This window comes from Hipposideros armiger, unplaced genomic scaffold, assembly GCF_001890085.2.
Source record: "Hipposideros armiger isolate ML-2016 unplaced genomic scaffold, ASM189008v1 scaffold_329, whole genome shotgun sequence".
Taxonomy (NCBI): Eukaryota; Metazoa; Chordata; class Mammalia; order Chiroptera; family Hipposideridae; genus Hipposideros; species Hipposideros armiger.
This window is the reverse complement of record NW_017731679.1, coordinates 1,383,647-1,404,061: the sequence shown is the minus strand read 5'-3', so window position 1 is coordinate 1,404,061 and position 20,415 is coordinate 1,383,647. Positions and strand designations below refer to the sequence as shown.

The following is a 20,415-nucleotide window of genomic DNA, read 5'->3' as shown; positions in this document are numbered from 1 at the left end:
GAATTTTCTTTAAAATGCTGATTGAACTTGAAGCTTGAGTAGATAAGAATTAGGTGTATCTGGAAGGGAAGTGTGTGTGTTAGTGGTAGGAATTGACCGCCTACTTACTCTAAGGCTGCTTTGCCCTTTATTTAATGACCTGCAGTGACTTTGGCTCCTCCAGGTATATAGAGTTGCAATGGAAAGTTTCCCACTTGGCAGGGAATGTAAAACCACATGAAAAAATCCCACAAGTAAGTGGGAATTTTTTTTTTTTTTTTTACTCGCCACCTTGACTTGCACTTCACGGCATTGATGCTCTTTCTCTTTATGGGTCTCTGTGCATTTACTGCTGAAGAGACAAAGGTGAGTGCATGGGCAAACGAGCACAGAGGCAGAGAGTATCTGGCCCAACTCGGCATTTCACAGAAGGCTTCCTGGCGGCATTGTTGCTTCCTTTTGTGGACTGGCCAAAATAACTCTCCAGAAAATCCACCAAAAGAGCGGTTTATTCGGGAAAAGATAAAGAAACGAGACCACCCCAGCAGTGTGTGAACACACACTTCCTTCTGGAGCGCCAACCGGCTGCACACATGCAAAAAGAGAGAGCACGTTCCCAAGATGGCTTTTCTCTTGATATATATGAATCCCTCCCCTGGAAGTTACCACAGAGTTTAACAGGAAGTCAGGACTAGAGAGTTAACGGGGGGGGGGGGCAGCTCCACCCATAGTCCTCCCAGCTCTATGGTTAATCATCTTACGATGCCATTTCACTTTTATCACTTTCGACTCCTGAGAATGTTTCCATTACCGGGAGAAGAATGGTAGGGAGGCTGTTGCAGACAGAGAAAAGAGCATGAGGAACAGTAGGAAACAGCTTGGGCGTGGGAGAAACCACTGGGAGTGGGTTAGAGCCTTGTGTGCGCCATGCAGAGTGGTGAGCATGTCCCATGGAGAAGAGGTAGGTGGGAAAGAGGTCAAATTGGATGCCTCACTGCGGGGCTGAGGTGTTGCTTTGTAGGCAGTGTGGAGGCATTGAAGGTCTTAAAAAGAGAAATGGTTGTGGGATGCCGACCCCTTTTTAGGTTGCTGTGGAATGGAGTGTGTGTTTGAGAAAGGGCAAGACTGGAAGCAGAGAGATGGGTTAGGATGCTTTAGACCAAGTCTCAGCACTGGTTTCAAATCCTAGTTTCTCCACTTAATAGCTGTATGGACTCGTGATGTTTCAAAATCCTCATTTGTAAATTGAAGATAATGTATATAGCTCATAGTACATGAGAGGATTAAGTGGGATTTTGTTTGTAAAATGCCTAGCTTGAGTACTTGCCTAGGATAAGGAATCAATAAATGCTAATTTATTTTCCTTCCCCACTTTTCCTTACCCTCTTTTAGTAGTAGGATTCATTAAATTCTTCTATGAGAGACAGTCAGATAATCTGAACCTCTTTTCTGTAGCAAAAGATAAATAATACCCAAATCCTATGATATGGTTCAGCGGGTTCAGAAGGAGGATGCCTTATTTTTATTTTAATTAAAAATGATCTTAAAAGTGAAGAGTGCAGGCTTAGAAAAAGAATGTTTAAATTCAGGTCACTCTGAAAATTACCATAGGAGAATGGTGGGAGGAGACTGTAGCTGTGTATGGATGCGTACGGATCATTTCCCTTGACTGTGAATGGCAGAAGCTCTGACACTGTGTGATGCATCTTAGTGTGCGTGTTACCAACCTAGATTTTAGAGTACAACCATGGATGAGACTTCTGCACTTCCTTTCTCCCTATGTTGTAAATAATAAATCCATATAAGTAGAAGATGCTTGTATCATCCTTGGAGTTCTTAACAAAAGGAATGGTGAGGTAGTAATTTCTAAATCTTAAATTTATTTTTAAATTTTAAAATATTAAATTTAATATTAAATATTAAAATTCCAAGAGTCTGAGCAGCTGAACATGAGAAGATTGGAGAGGATGGAAGACATGTTCGTGTGTGTGCGCGCGCGCGCGCGCGCGCGTGCGGGTGTGTGGTCGGGGGTGGGGGGTGGAGGGCTGTGTACTTTTTAAAGTAAAGTAAGTTAAAATAGACAAAGCTTGTAATGCTGATGTGAAATATTTAGGCTATTGACACTGTATATATTTAAATAGTCTTTGGAGGGCTGGGGTTAAAAATTGTAGCTTTTCAAGTAAAAATTCTTACCCCCCTTAGTCACCATTTGTGACTGTGTGCTAAATGTGGTTTAACGTAGCATCTGCTTCAGAGGCCCTGCACAGGAGTTGACAGTCATGATTGGGCAAAGTCTGCATATTGCACTTTCTGTCCATAGTGTTCTCTTTTCATGTCAAGAGACTCCCAAGACAACTCTGCACTCTTGTGTATTTAGCCAAAACAAACAAACAAAACTAAGCCTTAACCTAACAGCAGATAAGCAAACTCTCCTCTGTGGTTAAAATTTTAAAAGAGACATCTTCCTCTCCCAACAATGATTGTAGATTCTAATATTCATTTGTCACTTCAGAGTTTGTAAAGTGCTTTGACATATTATCTGACTAAATTATATGTATAGAATTAAAGCTTTTAAAGAAAACAGACCCCTTTACCCCTTCTCCCTGTTACCAGAGTAGACATAATTCGAAGGCTAGATGCCTTTGTGGTCTGAGTCTTAGGAATAACTTTCATATGGTAAGATACAGCCTGTGATTACCTGTGCCCCCTTTCCCCCCTTCAGCCTATGGGAGATGGGTATCGCTTCTCATCAACTCTTAGAAACACGTATGTACATACATAAGTTCTGTATACTACTTATATATACTGACACACTCCCTTCATTGTTCATTTATACAAGGGTGGCCTTGCCCCACTGTACTTTTAGGGATTCCTTAGGCATTTATTTAAAATGTGCTTTACCGTGGTGATATTAAGACAACTTGCAGAGTGGGAAGTCTGACAAGTTGAAGTGACAGTCATTGACAGGGAACCTAAGCATCCTGAACGCTTTCTGTATTAGAGAGGTATCCAAGATCTGGGATTAGGCGTGTGCCTACTATGGATGTAATAAGCAGACAAGGGTCTGAGGCTAAGAAAGGCTTTTCCTGGCCTGTAGTGTTAAGAATGAACTAACTCCCTCCCATCTTTCCTCCCTCCCTCCCTGTCTTCTTTCCTTCCTTCCTTCCTGCATTAACTCAGTACACACATTCTTAGGCAGCAGAGTAACCAGAATCTCCTCGTGATCCTCTCCCTCATGCCCCCTCCCTTAATTGGAAGCACTAGGACTAAATGTAACACTTCAATTGACTGCCAATTCTTGCCCCTCCCCCCCTTTCCCTCTTGAAATGTAGTAAATGACCAGGAGCTTAATTACCATAAGAAGTCACAGATGTGCCCTGGTGTTTCTTTTTTTAGCTGGGAGGTAGTTTAAGGAAAACTGTCTTTTTGAGAGGAAGGGGAAGAGGTGGACCAAAGGAAATAAAGTATCTTTCTTAGTAGGAATCTTGTTTTCTGAGGTGCTCCAGCTTTCCATTCTAAAGAATTCATAGTCATGTTTCTAAATCAAAAGTACTGTGTCTCTGGAGAATCTCAGGACTTTAAATATCAGCTAAAAAAGAAAAGTACGTTTCCTGGTGCTGTTTGGAATGATCTGTTTGAGATGGTCACCTGTCAGAGAAGAAGGAAGCAGGTGTCTTGATCAGGTTTACAGCCCTGCAGGGGAGGGCGGCTGAGCTGAGGCCGTTGCCCCACTCTCCACAGTGCATTAATGAACTCCAAGATTTCATATGTCCCAGGGCAGCCTCTCTTTAGTCTCAATTTCTCTGAAGTTCAACAGAAATATGTGTAGCCTCCCAACGTTATTAAGGAAATATACTTTGTTTCATTGACATTTTATTTTATTGACTTTATTTTGGTAAACGCTACTTGCAGTTAAACACTGAACATAGCTTTTGGTTTTCGAGCTCTAAATTCTGCGAAATGACAGTGAAAAGTAAACTAACCTTAGCGGCCAAAGGGAGTATTGTGGTCCTTTATAACACTTGCGATTAAAAATGGTATTTGTGACCATGAAACTTACCTTTTATATTTCCTGTAAGACTCGTCATACTTTGTTTTTGGAGCTTGAATATGACAGTATTGTAGTATCTATCCTACAGAGGAACTATGTTTTTTAACCTACCTAATGAAAACACTGAACTACTGGGATTAATTTGAGGATTTCCAATCAGCCTTTTACAATTTGTACTACCCTGAGGGGGGTTCCCTGTAGCTGTGACTTTTGTAGAAGAATGTGAAGAAGTTAATCCAATTTCTATGTTGATTACTACTTTAACTGGCTTAATTTAGCTATTCAGATTTATCTGCCTATACCAATACAAGAACTCTGCTACAAGAACTGTGGGTGTAGTTGATTGTATTCTTATTAAACTCATATCCCTCTTTAGGTTCTATTGCCAGATAATGACAGGGCAATTAATTAGGCCCACTGAGGTTGGAATGAAAGAATGAGGTTGGAATGATTCATCACTACAAGGTAGTGTGTTTGCTTGTAACCAAGACCAAGTTAACCCCTGGCTGAACTGTCACTGCTGTGGAGGTATATATATGGTCCTGTTGAAGGATATAGATTTTAAAATTTACTTTCATTTTGCAAAAACATAACTCACCCCCTTTTTTTTATTTTGTAAACTTTGTTTTTAAACTTTTGGGGGGAACTTTGAGATATTTTCTTATTTTGAATTCTGACAGCTTTAATGGGGCTCTGGTAGATTACAGATCAATTTCTGATTACCGTTCTGTTTTGTAGTTGCATCTTTTAAGTTACTCTGATTTTTAAAAAAAATTACATTTGCTGTTAAATGATTTACTTGCTGATTTTTAAAATTTTATTCAATATTTATGAATTCGGGTTTTCATACGTTGCGTTTCCTTGACAAGATCTGTTTTTCTTTGACACAACTTTCCAGAGAAGCTATTTCTTTGTGTAACTATCTTGTATTCTTAGTGCCCGGAAATTAATAAATGCATCGGTGGTATTTGAATGTGAGCGATTGGAATCTAAACCGATTTCTGGAGAATGAATTTAAACAGTTTGCTGATGTAATTAATGCAGCATGTTAGTAACAGGCTTCCTTCTGGGTATGTGTCCTCTCCTGTGTTTATCCCCTGGTTGGAGTCACACTTATCCTACCCCTTGATTACTGCAGTTGTTTCTTCACTGGTCTTCCTGCTTTCAAAGTTGCTGAGTCCTCCCACACAACCACAAGTCATTACTTTTCACAGTGGACACATGCCATATATATATATATATATACATACTCTCTTGCCCAGAACCTTTCTGTGCTTTCCTTTCTCCTTATGGTGCCCTCTGATGGGGTTTAGGACACACCACCCCAAAATACACACCTTGACATATTCAGTATCTTTAGCTGAAGGAGGTTTAGAAAACAGCAGAAGCAAAGAGGTCGCTCTGACCATTCCCTCACCCACCCTTCTTCCTTGAAACAAATTGTAAAACTCCCCTGTGAAAGGTACCTTCCTTTTACCAGGAGGAAGATGTTCTTACCAGCAGAGATCTGGGGCCAAGAAATCTGTACAAACCAACCTTAGTAAACTAACCCTTATCTTCCTGCTTGCTTCATCATTTATTATCCCTAGCCCAAAAGAAACTGGAGGCCAGTGAGTCCGGGCTCTTGCTGTCTGCGCCGCTCAGCCAATAGGGTGACACAGGAGTTGGGTCATAGGGTAAGCATTTATTATCAGAGCATGGGTGGTTTGAGAAGGCAGCGGGTTAACACCTCCAAAAACTGCCTTCACATTCTCAGACCAGCTTGTGGTTTTTTAGGGAAAATCTGGGCGTTCCTCCAGAGGCTATGTGATGGCTCCCGGGGATGGTGTGGAACCTTCCCTGTAGCCACATGATTCTATGGTAGAGTCAGCAACCCTGGAAAAATGATGGGATCAGCCTGGTACCATAGAGATTGTGATCAATAAGCCCAAGGGTAGTAATCCTACGTTTCAGGGTGATTTTCTAAAACAGGGAACTGGTAGGACGGGATATTCTGCACTCCAGCTGCAGGGGCAAGACCTATTGTTAAGCTATAGGTAGGTCAAGAAAAGGTGAGTCCAGGGACAGGGAGAGGCCTATACTGTGCGGGTGCCAACAGGACCCAGTTTCACAAACACCTCAGTTTTGTCAATTCTTTTCTTAAACATTTTTATTGGGCAATTGGGGAAACGGGAACAGACAGGTTGCTGTCCTTTTGTTCTTCAGTCTAGTTGTGGAGGATGTTGCTTCACTGGCCCAAGTTGGCACCATCATTGCACTCTTCCCGGGCAAGGTAGATCAGTCGCCGGCTTCTGGATGGCCACTCACGGCGGCTGCTGGCCGCTCACGCTGGCTGCTGGCTACCCACGGTAACCATGGCAACCCACTGCAGCAGGGGCTGCAGCCTACTGCATTCGCTGGCAACTCATGGCAGCCCAGCTCTAGGTTGAGCTGTTGTTCAGCTTCTTAGCTGTAGAGGGCAGCATCACTGGCCCTCATATGTGGGATCAGAACTGGGGCCCTCTGGCGTCCCAAGCCAGCTCTTAATCAATGCACCACTTGGCCGGCCCAGTTTTGTCAATTCTTCAGAAATATACTGTTTGTCTAAACAGTGTAAAGGCTTCCTGCTCGGATGTCTTCTTTGGGTCTTCATTCTCTTGTGAAGGCTCCCATGTACATGTAAAAATTCAATAAAATGTGTATGCTTTTCTCCTGTTAGTCTAGTTTTAGGGCCCCTGGCTGGGTCTGAAGAGTTTCAAAGAAAACTCGTTCCTTCTACCTCCAAGGCCCTATGTAGTCTGGCCTTATTGCCTGTTAGACTCATCTCCCTCTAGTTCCTTCCAGCTTCGGCCTGGCTGATCTCTCTGCCTGGAATGCTCCTCTTCCAGATATCCCCATGGGATGTATTTGTTTACTGTTAACATCTGTAGCAGAGAACTTGGTGCTTAAAACAACACAAATTTGTTATCTTACAGTTTTGAAGGTCACAGCCCGCTGAGGTGGATGGACTATGTTCAAGAGGTTGGCAGGGCTGCATTCCTTCTTGGAGGCTGTAGGGGAGAGCCTGTTTTCTTGCCTTCTCTAGCTTCTGGAGGCTGACCACATTCCTTTGTTGGTGGCTCCCTTCCATCTTCAAAGCCAGCGATCATGGGTCCAGACTTCTTCACCTTGCGTCACTCGAACACCTGACTCTCCAGCCTCCCACTTCCAGTTAGAAGGACTCTTCTGGTTACACTTGGCCCGCTTGGATAATCAGGAAAATCTCTGTCTCAAGGTCCTCTGATTAGCAGCCTGAATTCCATGCAATTTAGTTCCCCCATGTCATGTAACATATTTATAGGTTTCAGGGATTCGGTTGTAGACACCCAACCTGAGCCAGTATTCTTCCTATCAGCAGCAGCTGGCTCAAAAGTTCACCTTCCCATTGAGCTCTGCTGTTAGTCCTGGAAACTACCCGTCTCCCACCTCCACGTTCTCAACACCCTTACTCTCCTCTCCATTTTCCTTTATCCCAAAGCACACATTTCTAGCTAACATACTACTTGATTCATGGTCTGCTGCAGACACCTCCCATTGCAAATGTACACTCCAGAACATGTCTTCATTGCTGTATCCCAAGTACCTAGGACAGCCCTTAGCTCATGGGAGTTGAGTATAGATGTTTGTTGAATGAATGCATGAAGGAACAGTGCATGAAGCTTACACACATCTTCTCACCAGACATTTACTTCCTTGTTGCCCAGCATGGATGTCTGAAATGGACCTAGAATGAAGAGGAAAGGGGGGGGGGGTGGTACTTGGGTCCTTTACCCTCATTGGCTTTACTCTCTAATCTCAAAGTACTTAATTCTGCCGGCTCTAGAACCTCAACAAAACCTCAGAAAGACTGGCATCAGAAAGACTAGTTTGTCTGTAGGAGCCATAATGGGCCAAGAGACAGAGAAATGTTAGCATTCACCGCCAAAGAACTTCTCCCTCTGTCTCCTGCAGCTGTTCTGGGCATTATCTCTGGCAGCTCCTGCACCTTTGTTAGCCCCAAGGCCAAAAAGTTTGACAAGGCTGAGGAATCTGTAGAGCTGGTGAGGCAGTTGAAAATGGTGTAGGGCCGGGGTAGGGAGTTGACAGTGATTCTAGGATTGAGGAAATCCCTTGAAGTGTAAAGCCACAAACCTTTATAATTTTAGGAACCACAAAGCAAAGTAAAGAGCTTTAAAGGAAACAAACTAATGGCTCATTTCTGTAGCTGACACATTGGCCCCATGATTTTAGTGCTTGGTTGACTCCTCTGTTGCTTAATTCAGTAAAGTCAGTGTGTCCAGAAAATGCCATTTTAGTGGGAAAGATAAAACATTGTTCTATAGGAGTGGTGTCTGCTAGATAGAGGACCCCATCGGCTGCTTACTCAGGTGTCTCTCATTTGTAAGCTCTCATTATTCCACTGGTTATTTGCAGTGCTTTCAGCTCCCTGCCTCGAGTTCCCCAAAGGAAGATGCTTTTTGGCCAAGGTTCCTGTCTTTATTTTGGTAGGTTCTGCTGTTAAACTTTTGAGAGATAAATGGCTTCTATGTGGGCAGAGGCAAGGCTTTGCACTGTGTCCACTGATTCTGCCCTAGTACTGTGCCACTGAAAGGATCAAGAACCCCTTTGCTGCAAATAAATGTCCAGATCAAGGTCATTTTATCCAGACTGGACCTTTTCAGTGTGAGAGAGATGCTCGCCCTTGACCTTTGCCATGATTCTTTTTAGAGCTATTGTCTTTTATATTTGCTTACACTTTCTAGTCTAAAGCAAATTAAAACCATTTGAGATCCATAACTTAATTAAGCTGTGTTTCTAAACACCTTCGTGTTAAAATCTGTTTAATTTTTTCCCTCATATACCTTTGCTTCTGCTATCTTGAACTCAAGTTCAGCCCAGATTCCAGAAGCCACATCTCCCTAACCCTGCTGGCCAGGGGCTTGGAATACATTTGTACTGTGCTTTTGGATTTGTGTTGGCTTCCAGCTCTTTTGTAACTGGCAAGTTGGCATGTTAGGCTCTTGAAATAAAATTACACACGTGGTCACTTAAGGTAGTTTCCTTTGTTATACCAGTTAACAAGAATGTGGACTTCACTGGGTCAAGGTGGCTGGTGGAGTATGCCAAAAATTGAAAATGTGCTTTTATAATTATTTTTGGTTTGAAACACTTGAGGTGGGATAGAGAAACAAGCTACCAAGTTTGTGTGCATTTAGGAAAGTGATTGCCCTTTCATGCTCCCAGTTTTTTGTTTTTTTTTAAAGGAACCTGTTCTTGTTACATACATTTTTGACTGCTTAGTCTGTACACCCCCCTGAAATGGATGTGGGGTGGATATGGCTGGGGACCTTCCAGGCAGATGGAAACGCCTGAGCAAAACCAGAGAACGTATGTGTTTGAATTCACTGTGACTATTGGAGGGACAAAGGAGTGATTCAGATTTTTAGGTGCTTGGATAAGTGGGCTGGGAGAGTAGTTGTAGAGGATCTCAGATGTTTATACTGTTTATACTGAGTAATTTGTGCTTACTTTGATAGGCAGCCATGGGGGGCTATTAAGGGTTTAGAAAATCCGTTAGAGAATAGTGTTAGTGTGTATTAGGATGATAAGGGACCTTCTGGGAGGCTGGAATTCAGTGGTCCAGATGAGAGATGAGGGCCCAGATCAGAATGGTAACCATAGCAATGTGAAGAGGCTGGCGCAGATGGATGGCCTCACCAGGCCATGTGCAGTGAGTGGCCCTTTCAGTTCTGTTGTGACTTTGGGAACCCACAGAGGTCTGGTCTCCCAGTCAGGTGGGTTCTAGGTCTTAGATACCTTTTGGTTCCTTGCAGACATTGTGTGTAGTGAGAATTCTCAGAATATATTTAGAATGTTTTTGATTAGCAGCCTACCTTGTTTGGTGGCTGTCTGCCAGAGGTTTGAAAATAGGAAAGAAGCTGATAACCTTAGTTTTCAGAATTTTTTGTTAGGAAAGCTTGGAAAATAGGAACTTTTCATGGGACCCGAAAACTGTTGGTCCCAGATATGAGAAATCAAGCAAAAGCATAGTTTCCTAAAATCCACTATTGTAAGATGCTTTAGAAATGAAAATACGTAGAGGGCTGTTTAAGTGAAAAGGAAAACAATTCAGTTTAAAAAGTCTTTATGGATATTTGGAAACAAACTGTGTGAGTGGGGAAACATAGAGGCCACTCCTGTTCCTCCCCAGAAATCATGCCCCTACCAAGCTAACACCTCATCATTGTCTCTTGGAGTGGAGGAAAAGTTTAGAATATTCTAGATTGATCTATGCTGAAGGGCCTTTTCATAAATTATTACATGGAGAATAACAGGAGAAAAGCTGTCTCAGTTGGCACAATTACTGTCTAAACTGAGACCTGGACATATATTGAAACATTATTTTTTAAGCCTTTAAATTAATGGTTCTGTGTCGTTGGAATGTGGCCTCTTTTCCCCCTTCCAAAGAGTTTCAGAGCCAATAGAGTCTATAAATAGTGCATAGCCCCGTTGTCTGTGGTAGATTGAGTAGAGCAGAATTGCCTGTCCTTAAGTGAAGGGGAAGTAGCTTTACATTTTTAGTAACTGAATTGTTGGCCAGCATAAAGGTAAGGGCCATGTGAGCAACTTATTTATAACTTCCCATAAAGGTATGTGTCTGCCTCAAGCAGAGAAACTGTCTGGGGTGCTTGAAATGTAAAAGTGCAGTAGAATCATTTTCCATACACAGCCTTGCTAGCTAGCTGGTGCAATAAAGCGATTGTTCACCTCCCTGGGGCTTTCAGAAAGAGGGGTGTCAATAGATTAGCTCATTAGCGTCACCTCCTATGGAACAGAAGGGACTGAGACCATTAAATTTGGATGTATGGTTTTATATAGTGAAGAATGCTTAGATATTAATTCCTGGGGGTATTCGGGACGTAAATGTAAGCTTGGTTTAACCTGTTGGGTGTGGCCCTGCACCTATGTATACCTACGGAGCCTAACCACAATCAGGTTCTTGTATTTCATGGTGTCAAAGCACTTTATTTTTTCACAGGTTCAGTTCAACTCTTAAGTGTTTTTTTTGTTTGTTTGTTTTTTTAAATAAAGAACATAGAGTCAGACTGAATTCTCTGGTAACGGTGGGAGAAGGGAAGAAGAGTAAACCATTTTCATGGCATCCTGTACAGAAATTGTTCCATCCTTTTGATAGACGCCAGAAAATGGAATCCATTGTTACGTGTTATTAACGTCATCACTTGCATCAAGAGCAAATCACAGCCAGATTTAACTCTAAAGATGAAGTTTTTATAATCGTAAATATGTAAGCAAAAGATGTTGCAGCCCTCCTTTATTATTTATTGTCTGTTTCAGAGACTGAGTTCTTCTGAATATTATGCTGACCATTTAAAGCCTCTGCTTATATGGCTAAAGTATAAACTTTGGCTTTTGTGCCAATATTGTGGCTTTGTTTAGTATTCGGGCAAGTTGTAGTAAGTGGTACATGGCCCATTAACTATATTGGAGGCCTCATAGCAGCACTAATTTCAAATCGTGCTGGGTTTACAATTTACATATTAAAAAATGTTCACTTGATTTCGTTCAGGGACAAAGCTGACAACCTATATAAGCATTACTCCAAACAATCCTATTTATTGGTCCAATTATTTCAATTGAAAGATGCTGGTTTACTGCCTCTTAGTATTATGTGAACAATTCTCAGTGAAACTGTTAGACATCAGTTTGACTCTAGTGGCAGAATAACCTCACAGGGTTTCGATTCACTTTTAATGTTCAGTCCCAGGATTAAGGATCATTTATAGTATAATGTAACAGTATGGACAAATACAGCTTCTGTTAATGCCCTTTCTGATATTTGGGGGAAAGAGTGCTTTTATGCAAAGCTTATGAATTGAATGACTGCCTTTTCTCACTATAAATTTCATTCATATTTCCTCCCTTCTCCCATATCCATAAGAGACAGGACAGCATGCAGATTATTTTTCTTCATTTTATTATTATTAAAATTTTTTTAAAGATGTGGTTTAAGGTAGTTCTTTAGGATAGATGCCAAGGTAACTAGTTAATACTGTTATAAAATCAGGCTCCTAATTAAAAATGCTTAATTTGTGCAAGAAAACTACATGTTAAAATGAATTTGGAAAGATTAGATTGGAATTGCCTCAAATTTAATTAAGCCACACTGCATGGACGTGCTGGGAATATCAATACGATCACTGTAAATTTTGTACAAACTGATTTGTTGCATTATCTTGCTCATCTAACATACGGTACTTTTTGTGTCCATATTGCAGACGGCAACTCCAAACTAACATGGCAGTCAGACTGTGTGATGTGGCTTCTCTGCTTAGAAGTGGTTCGTGGGCAGCAGAGCCTTGGACTGGGGTCTGTGGGATTTTTCTTAAATTCTGTAGGCTACTTTTTTTTAGCATGTTGCAGCAGTGCTGAGGCCATACCAAACACTTGAACTTTTCATTTGGCATACTAATTATTCTTACTTCAACCTATTACGGTATGGCCATCGTTAGGACTTAAAGCACATTGCAATTTTAACCAGAGTGGTCTATGTAGCATCAGAACCATGCTTTTGTCTCTTAACTTTTTATAATCTCAATTAGGATTTAGTGCAGACTCAAAGAAAAGAGTGACAAGCCTTTTTTTAAAAAACAAAAGTTTTGGTATGGTCTGAATACTAAGTTACCGTAATTCTTTACATTCTGTTTACTATGTATTTTTTTGGTTACTAAATTTTGAAGTTATTCACAATTCCTGATGCTCAAAAAAAAAAATGTTGAAATTGTAAATCTGGCTGGAAATTATTTGCCCAGTAACTGTTGAAAGAGTTTGCATTCTGTGAACAGTTGTGTTGAGCCTATCGATGGAATATGCATTATTTGTAAAATATAGCACATTAGTATCATTTTATTCTGAGCAGATGGTCCTATAGCTGAAAGATGCTGTCATTTTCAGTGCACACAGCCTACTGCAGCTGTTCACTTGAATGTTGGCTTAGGAGCGCATTCTTGCCACCTGAACATGGAAATAAATGTGCAATTGAGTGAGGAGTGTTTGTTGTCCTTGCTAAAATCCTGCTAATTTCAGTCAATGAACACTTGATATTTCAAATGCCATCCCAGTTAGCTTCAGTTCAAATCTCATATTTGGGGCTCATGCAGTTTCTACATATACCCTAACTTTTGAATAGCGATTTGTTGTAATTGCCCTTGACTGTTCTCATCTTGCAGCTCATTGTTTTCATAACTGCTGGGCAAAGGTTAATCACAAGAATTGTGCTGTGAAGAGTGACCCACAGCTAATACTCTACAAACTGGAACAGTTATGCTTTATTAGGAAATCTGAAACCTCCGTTCTCAGTTTCAGATACATTTGGTAATTATAATAAAATGGATATCTTGAATTGTGTCAGATTTTTTTAATATTGATTTTCCAAAAATTTCTTCTTTTCTCTTTTTTATTCCTTTCAGCATTCCCTGAGAGTACTTGTCCGAGAGATGTAGCTTGCAGCTTGTAGAATAAATACCCATTTCTTCGAAAAGGAAATGAAGTCATGGAGGAGGGGTTATGGGTTGTTTGATATTTCATAGGTAGTTTGGAGTTTGTCTCCTGTTTTTTATCATGATAGCACTGATTGTTGTCCAGTGCGACCAGTCTCAATCTGTCCTATGCTGCCTTCTTTTATCTACATCTCTTGGCAGTAGAGATTTCTTTCTATATGCTTATCTACTGTTGTGCCCTTTTATTTTTCTTAGGCAGTATGCTTTTTAAAATACTTTTCCCCTCTTTTCTTGTAACACTCTTTCCCTCTACTTTGCTTTTTAAATTTTGTCTCAGATTCTTTGTCTTTTATATGTTAAAAATGTCCCTGAAACTAGTATCCCATCAATTCAGAATTGTCAATTTTGAGAAGTAGTTTTTTTGTGGAGCTGAGAGATGTATTGGATGAAAGATGAGGGATAATCCTTTCAGTGATGATTTGATTTTTGGGTTCTCCCACAACCTTGGCTATCCAAAGTAGATAGCTATTGGAAGATGGTTTTAGAAAACTTGGGGCTGTGGTTTGTGACTCTTTTGCTCAAAAAGCATAGGATTGATTTTTAGAAAACTAGATCTAAATTTTCTTAAGTGATTTTTAGAGAAGGTTGAACAGTTTGAGACCATTTTCCCCAACTCTGCTATTTATCCTGTATTTGGAGTTTATAGATGTACTTTAAACAAGCTTATGTGCTCAAATGAGAATTCCTTGGGCTGGTCTGTTTGCAAAAGTTGATATATTTACATTGTTGTTTTAGTGGACTGGGTAGGTTTTTTTTCCCCTATGTCAGAGTCAAGGCAAATATATTGAATTGTTTGGGGATTTTATTTTGATGCTGTAGCTAAGTTGCCTTGTTGGTGATCCTTAGCTGCCAAGATTGACGAGAATGGCTTGGTGGATTCTACAAGGTCCACTAAGTATTCATAGTTTCTTTCCCAAGTTACCCTACAAATCCTTTTCATGTCCTAACATATAACATCTGATATTTTCTTATTTCTTATCAACAGTAGGGGAATAAGATACTGTCAATCAAAAACATTTTCAATATGTAACCAAAACAGTACATGTTGACAAATTTATATTTTTTAAAGTACTCTTGCTCCTTTATTTAAGTTAATGGATATCTGTCAGTTTTACAATATTGAAACTCTTAGGCTAACTTAAAATCTCTTCAAAGCTAGGTAGACCGTTTCTTGGTTTGTTTTTGGTAGCATGTTAAACACTTTTTTTTTTATTTTCTAATGTGATTTTTAGTCAGGGTTCAATTCTGTGCCCTATGGTACTAGATTTTCTCAAGTCTGTGGACACTGCAGGTGAGTAAGGGTATGTGAGTAGACCTAGAAAGTGGTTCTAGAGAATATTTAATATTTACATTGTGCTTATGTGCATGTATGGAAAACGTATGTGGAAATATAGCTGTGACAATTGAATAGCTTAATAATGAAGTAAACACTAGTGTACGTGTTGCACTTTTTGTTGAATCTTTGTGGTAATTTCAGTAGAATGACTTGTGTTTGAATTTTTGGATGGCATCTCTTAATAGTTTGTGAAATATGAATTCTGACATCTCTTATTTTCTCTGTTTTTAGCAGGTAATTGCTGCCATGGAAACACAACTGTCTAATGGGCCAACTTGCAATAACACAGCCAATGGTCCAACCACCATAAACAACAACTGCTCGTCACCAGTTGACTCTGGGAACACAGAGGACAGCAAGACCAACTTAATAGTCAACTACCTTCCTCAGAACATGACACAGGAGGAGCTAAAGAGCCTTTTTGGGAGCATCGGTGAGATAGAGTCCTGTAAGCTTGTAAGAGACAAAATAACAGGTATGTAGTTTTATGTAGGCTCCTCACATGTTAAGAACCGTGTTTCAAGGTGTGAGAAAAATAATACTTTTACTGCTCGTAAGTCATTCAGTGCTGCACTTTTACACATGTAGGTATTCTCTCTGTTACCCACCATGTAAGCAGCATGAAACTTAGTTTCGAGAATTTCGTTTTCCTTTTAGAGCATACAATTGTTTTGTGGACAGTATATATTATAACGAGACTTTTATGTACTCTGAACCATACAGTAATATCTTTGAAAAATATTTTAAAAGAGAGAGTGTGTCTGGGGCAGCAAGTGTCATGTTAACCTTTAGTTTTTAGTTCCCTGAGCTTATGTGATTTAGCATTTTTGCAATGAGATATAAGAATACTATTGTGTTGGAAGAGGAGCTAAAACCTCTTTAAATGTCCTTTCCCTTATGTCTGTATCGTCCTTCTGCTTATATAGGAACAGAGTAAATGGTAATACTCACGTTTTCAACGTATACATATTCGCACTGATAAAATTTGAGTATACCAAGATCTTATGTTCTGTTCTTTGACGAGGAAACAAAAAAGTGCTGTATGAGTGCTCCTCTTATCATAAAGATAAGAATAAAAGGATGCGTTATTTGGCCTTTAATAGTACCTTTTGAATATTAGGTAGTGGAAAATCTCCTTAGTATTTTGTAAGATTTGACTAAATTTTTAGAATAAGCCAGAACTTAATTTGGAGCATGTTCTTGGGATAAAAGGGTTAATGCTTCCTGCATTAGGAGTCATTTTCAGACATTGAAAACAGTACCGTATTTGCCGGCGTATAAGACGACTGGGCGTATAAGACGACCCCCTAACATTTCCACTCAAAATACAGAGTTTGTTATATACTCGCCGTATAAGACTACCCCCTCTTCCGCACACCTTCCACACACCAAATAAAAGGTAAAACAATATCAGATTTGATTTGGCCCACTGAAGTGCAAACAAGCGTATTGTATTTCGTGTCACCACATAACCGTTTTGGCGATGTTGAGCCACCATGTCTGCTACATGTTTTTCGAGTTCTGGCCAGTGTGGGGTGCCTCTTCTTAATGCACACTTACCCCTTGGCATACTCTTTAATGCTTTCTCATTTGATTTCCAGTCCCGAACCATCTTTTCTGTTACTCCATATTGTCTTGCAGCAGCACAATTATTATTTTCCTTAGCAAAGTTTATAACTTTCAGTTTAAAATTTGCATCATACTTCTTTCTTTTGGCTGGTGCCATGATAGGGATGATAGGGGTTTGACTGGTCGACATTTTCTATGCTGTACTGTACAATGGTGCAGTATTGTGGCTGGCTGTTGGCTGTATACAAAGCCTGATTTGATTGGTCCCTGCTCCCTGTTTGCCCGCCCTGTCACTATAGCAGTCTGGTCCACCCTTGCATCAGCATCTCCCTGGGACCTCACTAGTGCGCAAGTGCGAGCTCTTCAACATTCTAACAGGCACCATGATAGCGCAAAATCGCGAATCTTCAATGCATATGTAAAGAAATATACGGTAACCTGAATTTACCACACTCGCAAAATCGCACACAGCCGACCATACACCCAGTATGGTATCGCGATTCGCGATTTTGCGCTATCATACTGGGTGTATGGTCGGCTGTGTGCGATTTTGCGAGTGTGGTAAAATCGCATAACAGCAAAATCGCATAACAGTCGAGCATACACCCAGCAGCGCTGCTGATGCCTGAATGGTATGTGGAATGAAGTGGGCGGGCATCGGGAGGCCACTATGGCACGGGGCAAGCACTATGGGCAGTCTATCTGAAGGTGTACCTGGCGTATAAGACGACCCCCCACTTGGAGGCATATTTTTCAGGGCCAAAAAATCGTCTTATACGCCGGCAAATACGGTAAGTTAATGTGTGGACAGACTTCGTAGCTTTTTCATGGTATTGTTAAAGTTGAGTAATGGTGCAGATCAAATTGCTTTACATGGCTTTACAAAAATATCATATTGCTTTGCAAAAATATAAAACTGGTTGAAGTGAGTAAATGATACTTATAGGTAGTGTGATGAGTTGGACCTGGAGCCTGAACGTTAGACATATGACCTTGGGCAATAAACTCTTGGTTTCAGGTGTCCCTTGGTAAAATCAGGTAGATGGCAGAGGAAGGGGTCCCTCAAGGTAATTTTTGAGGTCAATTTTGACTTGTCCTGAGGTGGTACCTGTAGGTTTTCTTTTATCAAGACAGCAGGGCCTATTCTCTCCAAGCTGAGAAAGTTCTTAGAGCTATCACTGGGGGTTGGCCTCACAATCATTTCCTTGAGCTACAGATGGAGGGTTACAGAGAGGACTTACTGAAATCAAGTAAATCAAGTAAAAACTCAGTAAAACCTCGTTGTCACCCATCTATGCTTACTAATTATATTCTAGCAAATTATGTTACTTAGAAGTTCACCATGATATCATTAGGAAGGTTTGTTTTTTGTTTGGATGAGATTTTTCCCCCCATTTTCATTTCCAAAATCTGTGTAGCATATGTGAAATTTATAAAGAAAGTTTTTGAAAAATTGGAACAGGTAGAGAACAAAAGGCTCTTATTACCTGTGTCTGTCCTGATACTACATTTTATTTTGTTATTAAACGAAATGGCAACCTTTATATGTGAATTTTACAACCTCTTTGACATAAATGACTATGTGATAAATGGTCCGAAGGTTGTGACATAAATGATGTGGTTTCTGGCTTGATTGTTGGTAGCTCTGTCTACCATTAAAAAAAAATGATGCTTGAACAAGACATATAAAAGTCACATTTTCATGTTGTGATGCTGGGAGCAGATGGTAATACTAAATCATACATCCATCCTTTGTATTAGGCATTTTCCACAAGAAATACTTCAAAGATTTTCATCTCTCAGTCATGAATTATTTTATTTTTTCATAAACTAGTTACATGTTGCAAATGGATAAATTTGAGTTCTGTATCTCTACACCCTTTGCCTCCCTGGCGTTAGTATGGTGGACATTGGTGATGGAACCATAGCCCATGGGTTATCTGAAATATGCAATTAGATACTGGCAAACTGCATTAATATTTGTTGTCCATTTCTTTCACCCCCACCCCATTGTCTTCAGTGAAGGGGGCTAACAAGAGTTTTCCACCTTGGTAAAATTTCTTTTTAAAATGTCTAGTAAGCAAGTGGAGAACCCAAGAAAATCCACAGTGGGCATGAGGGTGGAAAGATGTTTTCTAAACTTCTTTCCATGAGATACAGTCATAAACACTCCTCAAAATCAGTGTTACCTTTGATGGACAAGTTTGAGAAATGCTGCTGCCCGTAGTTGCCTATTGAAGATCCATACTGCACATTGTTAGCATATTAAAACCCTGCCGCTCCCCAGCCGTATTTGATCACAGAACTCACATGGGGGGATATTCCCCTACTCGATTTTCATTGAACATGTCACACTATAAAAGCGTTGAAGTCATTTTGTTAACTGGTTATCAGACAATCTGAAACTCTTCCCTAACCTTTTCATATCAATAAAATATGAGCATGTTTCATAAAATGAAAATCCATGATAATGAACTATAAATTAAAAAGCTGAGTAGGTAAATCCGAATACAAAGGTCCTCTTCTAGTCACCCTATTTTGATTTGGCCCACTGACATCTTATTCTTAATATGGGTTAAAATGGTGTTCAGAGGGTCTGACTCATTTAGCCTCAAGCATAAATTACCTTAAGTTTTTTTTTTTAATTTCTTTTTTTATTCTGTGTTTCTTAGTAAATATTTGTATTGAGCACAATAGTCTTAAGTAAATGGTCGATTCTAAAACCAGGTTTTGAATGGTTGCACTTTGCAAAGTGGGCATGGCATATCTTCCTAAGAAGCTATTGTTAACATTTCTCTAGAAAAGTTTGAAAGAATTTGTGAGGATTTGGACCCTACCCTGTGGTATTTAGCATTAGCCAGCTTATGCAGTTTCTCAGTACACATTTTTAGGGTCAAATCAGAGTTCCTTGGTCCCTCTCTAATTATCCAGTTTGTCCTATCTCTTGGGGAGCTTTTGGGCCCAAATCTTTATATTCTGATTTTGTAGGAGGTGAGCATTAATTGGGTTGTAAGAAAACTCTGCCATCACTCTTTGGAAAGAAAATTTAAATCCTTCCTTTTTACTTTTCTAAAATCTTTTCTTAAGTAATGCTGAATTGGAAAATGGTATCTCAGGTACAAAAATATCTAGTTAGGAAAGCTATGCCTGTTTCTTAAGTCCTAAAAGAGAATGTAATTTTTAGATTTTGTTGGTATTAGCAAATTAATGTTACTATTTTGATACAATGAGGATTAGGGAAATACATTAAGACACACATCTTCAGTATGGACTCAGTTCTCTTTACTGTGTTGTTTTTTAGGCCCTCTCTTTGGGCTTATGCCCAGCTTTATGCTTCATGCTGTTTCCTGTCTATTGGCATTCATCATGAGAAGCTACTGCTGCTTGTACAGCTTAGCTGACATCGGTGCATCCCTTTGAGTTCTTAAATGCACTTCAGAGTCCTTGACACCTGCTGATGCTGCATTCTAGAGAAGGGAAATGGATTTTATGATGCAAGGAATGAATAATAGAGCGTTAAGAGTTAGAAAAGCCCTTGAGGTGACTGTAGCCAACTCTCTCACTTAACAGGTGATGAGAGGCTTGGGTTTGCTGAAGTGACTAGTCCAGGACCACATGGCTATTGAGTGGTAGAATGGGGACCATAATTCTGGTTTTCTGATTTGTTCCCGGGATATTTCCTCCTTGCCTCTTTGGAGGTCAGAACTCTTTATAAAAATGAAGCACAGTAGCAACTAATAAATTTTTCGTGAGACATACAGCTTGTACAGGGTCACTGAGGGATGTCTTCTGGGGAGTCTGTCTTCTTTGGAAGGGAAATGATAGATTTTTGATGGATACACAAAATGAACAAGAACGTCTGTGCCTCTCTAGAAACTTTATAGCTTCTCTAGAAACTTAATAAC

At 40.1% G+C, this 20,415-nt stretch overlaps 1 protein-coding gene across 18 annotated transcripts in view; it reads left to right on the top strand.

The window, feature by feature from the left end:
* Positions 1-20,415, top strand: part of ELAVL2 (ELAV like RNA binding protein 2) — a 160,272-nt gene that overhangs the window by 72,608 nt on the left and 67,249 nt on the right. For 9 of the 18 annotated variants that reach the window (XM_019660776.1, XM_019660772.1, XM_019660775.1 and 6 more), the window contains exons 2-3: positions 12,325-12,415; positions 15,173-15,416. In XM_019660776.1, the coding sequence (XP_019516321.1) occupies positions 12,344-12,415; positions 15,173-15,416 (316 nt within the window). In that variant the 5' untranslated portion in view covers positions 12,325-12,343. Of the gene's footprint in view, positions 1-841; positions 941-12,324; positions 12,416-15,172; positions 15,417-20,415 lie in introns of those variants that run through there. The other 9 variants (XM_019660783.1, XM_019660779.1, XM_019660785.1 and 6 more) reach the window with 3 other exon arrangements.